The sequence below is a fragment of the Carlito syrichta genome, unplaced genomic scaffold (genome assembly GCF_000164805.1).
Source record: "Carlito syrichta isolate Samal-C Ts95f unplaced genomic scaffold, Tarsius_syrichta-2.0.1 Scaffold303207, whole genome shotgun sequence".
Classification (NCBI taxonomy): domain Eukaryota; kingdom Metazoa; phylum Chordata; class Mammalia; order Primates; family Tarsiidae; genus Carlito; species Carlito syrichta.
The window spans coordinates 161,035-166,776 of record NW_007247303.1 but is presented as its reverse complement, the minus strand read 5'-3'; the positions used below and the strand labels follow the sequence as shown (position 1 = coordinate 166,776).

The following is a 5,742-nucleotide window of genomic DNA, read 5'->3' as shown; positions in this document are numbered from 1 at the left end:
GTGGCAGCGTGTGCCTGTAGTTCTGGCTACTCGAAGGGCTGAGGTGGAAGGATCGCTGGAGCCCAGCAAGTTGACGCTGGGGTGGCCGTGAGTATGCCATTGCACTCCAGCCTGGGTGATGGAGTGAGACTCCAACTCAAAAGAAAAAATATATATAAATATTTTTAATGAAAAGATACACATTTATGTAAAAATAGAGACTAATGTGATGACATGTGTTTTTAAAAGAATATTTTTCCATCTTATAAAATTTCAACCAGAAATAAAAAGTAGTGTAAAGCACCCCTATGTACCCATCGCGCAACCTTGGCAATGGCCAGCTTGCTCCAGTCCTGGCTTGTTGTCACCTCCCCTTCCGCCCCAGTGAGTCATTCCGAAGTAAATCCCAGTGACCTTACCATTCATGTAAAGTGGGTTGGAGCAGAGGGCTGAAGAAGCTGAGGAGACCAAGGAAGATCGTTCCAGACAGTGGAGCAGCGAGACAGGGGGCTGACAGACATGTCGGAGCAGCCGTGAGAAGGCCGGTGTGGCTGGACCGGGGAACTCAAAGGAAACTGGCGGGAGATGGGTCAGGAGTGTGAGGAGGGGATGGCAGATCATGTGGGAGAAAACAACTGCCTCTGGACCTTGGGGCGGTTGGGAAGTTCAGCCGTGAGGATGTGTTCCAAGTATTTGTCTCTTGGGCGTCGGGATCTCGGGTTCCAGGCTGGCTACGTACTGTCTGAGAGAGCTTGGACGAGTCTTTTCCCTTCTTTATGTGGAAAGTGACAGGATTTACGTGGAATGGGTCTGGCCGCTCCAGCTGTCTCAAGCTTGATAACCTCATCTCCAGTCACTGTGCTAAAAATGACCCCATAATTGTCCTCCACAAGAGAGATGCAATGATGAGGTCTCTGAGGCCAAGGCCACTCAACTGGGGAAGGGCAGAGCTGGGGTCTGGACCCCGGAGGTCAGCTGGGTTCACAGTGCATGGCTATACTAGATGCCGCCTTCAGAGTACAGATTCTTTGCCTCATGGAGATTCTGAGGCCAGCACTGTATCATCCTAGGATTCTCTACCTTGACAGGATGGAAGCACGGGCTGGCAGCGGGCCTGAATAAAACCCTGGGGACATGCCCAGGGCCTCTTTTGAGGATTATATGAGATCTTCTCTAAACCTGGGAGATCTAGGGAAGCCTTTCCCCTCCACCTCCCACTCAGTACTGGCTCTTCTGGGCTGCTTGCACTCTGTATGTCTGAGGTCATGTCTAGAAATGTTAACAGACAAGCCTGTCTACGTGGGCCTAGTCTCTTCTCACTTTTCCACATCTGCTCTGATTGGCCATCACAGTACCCTGAGCGTTTCCACTGAATCTATTCATTGTATTTATTTGTGCGACTTTTAACTTCCTCTCCACCATCTGGAAGCTCCTCAAGGCCATGACCCATGGCCATTTTGTTCACTGCGGTACTTCCAGTGCTCCATGTTTGTTGAATGAATAAATGAAGGAAAGACTCCATTTCATGTTGTGACCAAAGACCCTTTTTCCATGGCCCATGGTTAGAAATCACCTCATTAAAAACTGACATTGAAAAGGTCCTTAGGCCAGGTGCAGTGGCTCACTCCTGTAATCCCAGCACCTTGGGAGGCCGAAGTGGGAGGGTTGTTTGAGCCCAGGAGTTCAAGACCAGCCTAGACAACACAGGGAGATCTTATCTCTACAAAATAAAAAATTAAAAAATTAGTTGGGTGTGATGGTGCATGAACTACTCAGGAGGCTGAGGCAGAAGGATTGCCTGAGCCTAGGAGGTTGAGGCTGTGGTGAGCTGTGAGCATGTTGCTGACTCCAGCTTGGGTGACAGAGTAAGATTCAGACAAAATAATAATAATAAAAAAAGGTCCTTATGGGTCAGGGGCAGTTTGTGTAATGGTTATGGGTGTGGACTCTGGAGCCAGATTTCCTGGGTTCGAATCCTAGTTCTGCTCCTCAATGGCTGTGTGACCTGGGTAAGATTGTTAACCTCTCTGAGCCTCAGTTTCCTTAATCGTATAAGGGATTGTAATAAGACTATAATTGTAGAACGTTGTTATGAAAAGTGTACCTGGTGTGTGGTTTTACTTGGACAATAAATTAATTTGTAACTTTGTAGCCAGGGGTCTAACCTATGTCCGGTGGGCTAACCTGGACTGTAATCTGTAGTCTAAATGGCAATCAGTACTCTTATCTATGACCAGTGATCTAACAAATGGCCAGAGAGCAAACGTACAGCCAATGCGGTCTCATCTGTTGTCTAACTTGTGGCCCGTGGTCTGATCGGTGCCCTGTGGGCTGCTCTGTGACCTGTGGTCTTCTCTCCACAGGGCGGAGTGAATTCAAACGATGCTGGAAGGGCCAGGGGGCCTGCCGAACTTACTGCACAAAGCAAGAGACCTACATGCACCTATGTCCGGATGCCTCCCTGTGCTGCCTCTCCTACGCTTTAAAGCCTCCTGCTCCCAGATTTGATTATAAGTAGCTGGCTGTGGGGCTGGCGCCTTTGCTGTCCAATAAAACACTTGCTGCCAGTTGTCTCTTCATTCTGCTTGCTCACCGGGAGAGGGGCAAGGCCCAGGGCGTGGGAGGGATGGTCTGTGGGGGGAAGTGAGGGGCCTGGGGGCGGGCGGTAATGGCTATTGTAAATGGCTCAGGTCTTGGCCGTATCACTTCCTCTCTGTCCAACTCCGGAAAAATCACTCAGCCTCTGTCTGCCCCCTCAGTCCACTCAACCATAAAATGGGGATAATTATGGCATCAGGAGATTAGCACTTGATAGAAGGAATGTAAAAAGAAAGGTGTAGTCATTGACAAGAGTTAATATTATAATGAGAAATGATAATTACGAGCTGGTAATAATAAGAGTGAAAAAAAGTAGAGTCAGTAATAAACTTTTTTTATTTTGAGTTACTCTCACTCCGTTATCCAGACTGGAGTGCAGCGGCACGCTCCCGGCCACCGCGGCCTCGCCCTGCTGGGCTCCAGCGATCCTTCCGCCTCAGCCTTCCAAGTAGCTGGAACTACAGGCGCGCTACCACGCCCGGCTCATTTTTGGTTTATTGTAGAGATGAGTTCTTGCCAAGTTGCCCGGGTGGGACTTGAACCCGTAGGCTCAGGCAGTCCTCTCCTCTAGGCCTCCCGAAGTGCTGGAATGACAGGCTGACCCACCGAGCCCGGCCAGTAATAAACTTCTGACATTCAGAGTGAGATGGCGCCTTTGGTGGGGAAGCAGGCTCTGTGGGTAGTGGGAGGCTTTTTCCAAGTTCTTTTATCTCCTGTTTGAGCATTTCAAGAATCTGCTGTGGTGGACAGGCCCATGAGAACATATGAAAGCAGGTTCTACATATGCAGAGAGAGGTGATAGAGGGAATGCTTGCCTCTTCCAGGCCCGGGGAATATGAGGATAGGAAGGCAGAAGTGAACCTGAGCAGACAGGGGAAGTGGGTAGACATGCGGAGTCATTACCCTGGGGTATTTAGCTGGGAAAAAACCCTCGGAAAACAACTTACAGGGGCTTATTTTTCTCACATACAGCAACGCTGTCAGGGAAAGCATCTCTGGGATCCTCCTGGGTCACATAGGGCTGCCAACACTTCAGGCCTCAAGTCTGTTTGAAGCAGGAAGAGGGAGGAAGAGTTGCTCTGGGCCACTTTTCTCCATTTTGTCAAGAGAGCAAAAACTTTCCCTGGAACCCCTGCCAGCTGGGGAGGGAGCTGAGGGGCCCGGGTTCTGCTTACATCCCATGGCCACTCCTGACATGTAAGGGAGGCTGGGGAAGAAAGGGTTGAGCTTTTCTAGTCTCTATAGAAGACATGAGCTTGAGAGAAAGGGGGCTGGAGAAGACCCTTGGGGTCTGCCGTCTCCTCCCTGGGACTGAGCCTCCAGAGGGACTGGAGTGTTAGATGTGTTGAATGTGATAGATGAGTTGAGGCAAACACCGAGAGCAGAGGGCCTCTTGTCCGTTGTCCTTGGAGACTTTCAGAGAAGGTGGCTGTCCTGGGCGGTCTCGGCCCCAGCCCAGTGAAGACAGTGGACACTGTGGTCGGGCTAAGAGAGAGGCAATGGCGTTCAGAATACCAGGTGGCTGCGGTAGTCTTAGAGGCCTTCGTTTCCGGTGTGAGAGGGACGTGGTTCTGTGCCGGAGACAGTGGGAGTGAAAGAGGGTATCCAGGGGACTTGGGCAGCAGCTGTTGACCGACCTGGATGGAAGCGTCCAATTATTTTGAGTTTAATAAAACAAACCTGGGTATCGGTCTGCTTCCCTTCCTTCCTCCATTCCGTGGGGTCTGTATTGTGAACTGAGAGCCAACAAACTGTTTCAGGGCCCAATGTGATGGGAACAAGGTGGGACTGGAGGTCTCAGCCCAGAACGGACTCCAGAGAGGTCAACAGAGCCATGAGAGCTGCTGTGAGGTGACATTGGCCTCGTATCACCACTGGGCCTCCATAACAGGGAGACCAGACCAGCTCACCAGCAGTGGGCTCTAGCTAGAAAGCCAGTTCATGATCCTAGTGACAGGCCCAAGCCACTTAGACTCCAGCAGATGCCAGCCAGAATGGTGCATTGCATCTCCTCACCTTTATCCCAGCTGTCATATTTGGGAGGAGCAGGAGAAGGAGAGGAGGAATCGAGACTATGCAGTTATACCAAAGAGACTGAGTCTCTCTGAATCCGAGAAGCCCCAAGAATGGGGCTTCAGTTTTGAATGGGACTGAATTAAGTTTGGCTCTGCACTCCGACCCCTGCCGTCAGTTGTTTTAGGAAGAATAAAGCAGCACTGTTTTCCTTGCATAGCCTCAGAGGTAGTGTGAGAGGCTTTGTGACCTTGCTGCAGTGATGATGGTGAGGACTTCTGGGGGTGGGATCAGATAGACTCGAGTTCATACCCGTTACATGGTATGCACTTGCTTGAGCTGGCCTCTTTCACTTAACATAAGGTTTTTTTAGACCAATTCATGGAGTGTGTATCAGTAAATTATTATTGCAGTTTATTCAGGAGTACTGTATTGTGTAGACACAACTCAATTTAGCCATTCACTTGTTGGATATTTGTATGCTGTTATGAGTAAAGCTGTTAAATACATTGATAGGGCAGTATTTGTGTAGAGATGTGCTATATTGCTCTGGCTGGTCTCAAAATCCTGGCCCTAAGAGGTCCTCTTGGTGACTGAGCTTGGTGGCTCTGAGCTTGGAGGCTCAGCCTGTCATCCCAGCACTTTGGGAGGCCAAGGTGAATGGATTGCCTGAGCCCGTGGGTTTGAGACCAGCCTGGGCAACTTGGTGAGACCTCGTCTCTACAATAAATAAAAAATGAGCTGGGTGTGGTAAAGCGCGCCTGTAGTTCTGGCTACTTGGAAGGCTGAGGCAGGAGGATCGCCGGAGTGCAGTAGGTCAACGCTGGGGTGGCTGTGAGTGTGCCACTGCACTCCAGCCTGGGCAATAGAGTGAAACTCCAACTGAAAAAACAAAACAGAACAAAACAAAAAGAAGAAAAGAGGTCCTCTGCCTTGGCTTCCTAAAGTGTTAGTATTACAGGCATGAGCCATGGTGCCCGGCCTATCCCTGCCTTTTCTACAAGGCAACTGAGGCTCTTAGTTAAGTGAGTTGCACAGGTTGCACACCAAGGAAGCAGTGGAGCCGGACCTCTGCCACAATCTCTGGGCACCTGATTTGTCTTCCAGGCTAGAGTGAAGTGGCATGCTCACAGCCACTGCAGCCTTGACCTG

At 50.1% G+C, this 5,742-nt stretch overlaps 1 protein-coding gene across 1 annotated transcript in view; it reads left to right on the top strand.

The window, feature by feature from the left end:
• Positions 1–2,497, top strand: part of DEFB124 (defensin beta 124) — a 3,342-nt gene extending 845 nt beyond the window's left edge. The window contains exon 2 of the mRNA XM_021712350.1: positions 2,343–2,497. Within this exon, the coding sequence (XP_021568025.1) occupies positions 2,343–2,497 (155 nt within the window). The remainder of the gene's footprint in view (positions 1–2,342) is intronic.
• Positions 2,498–5,742: the final 3,245 nt, after the last annotated feature.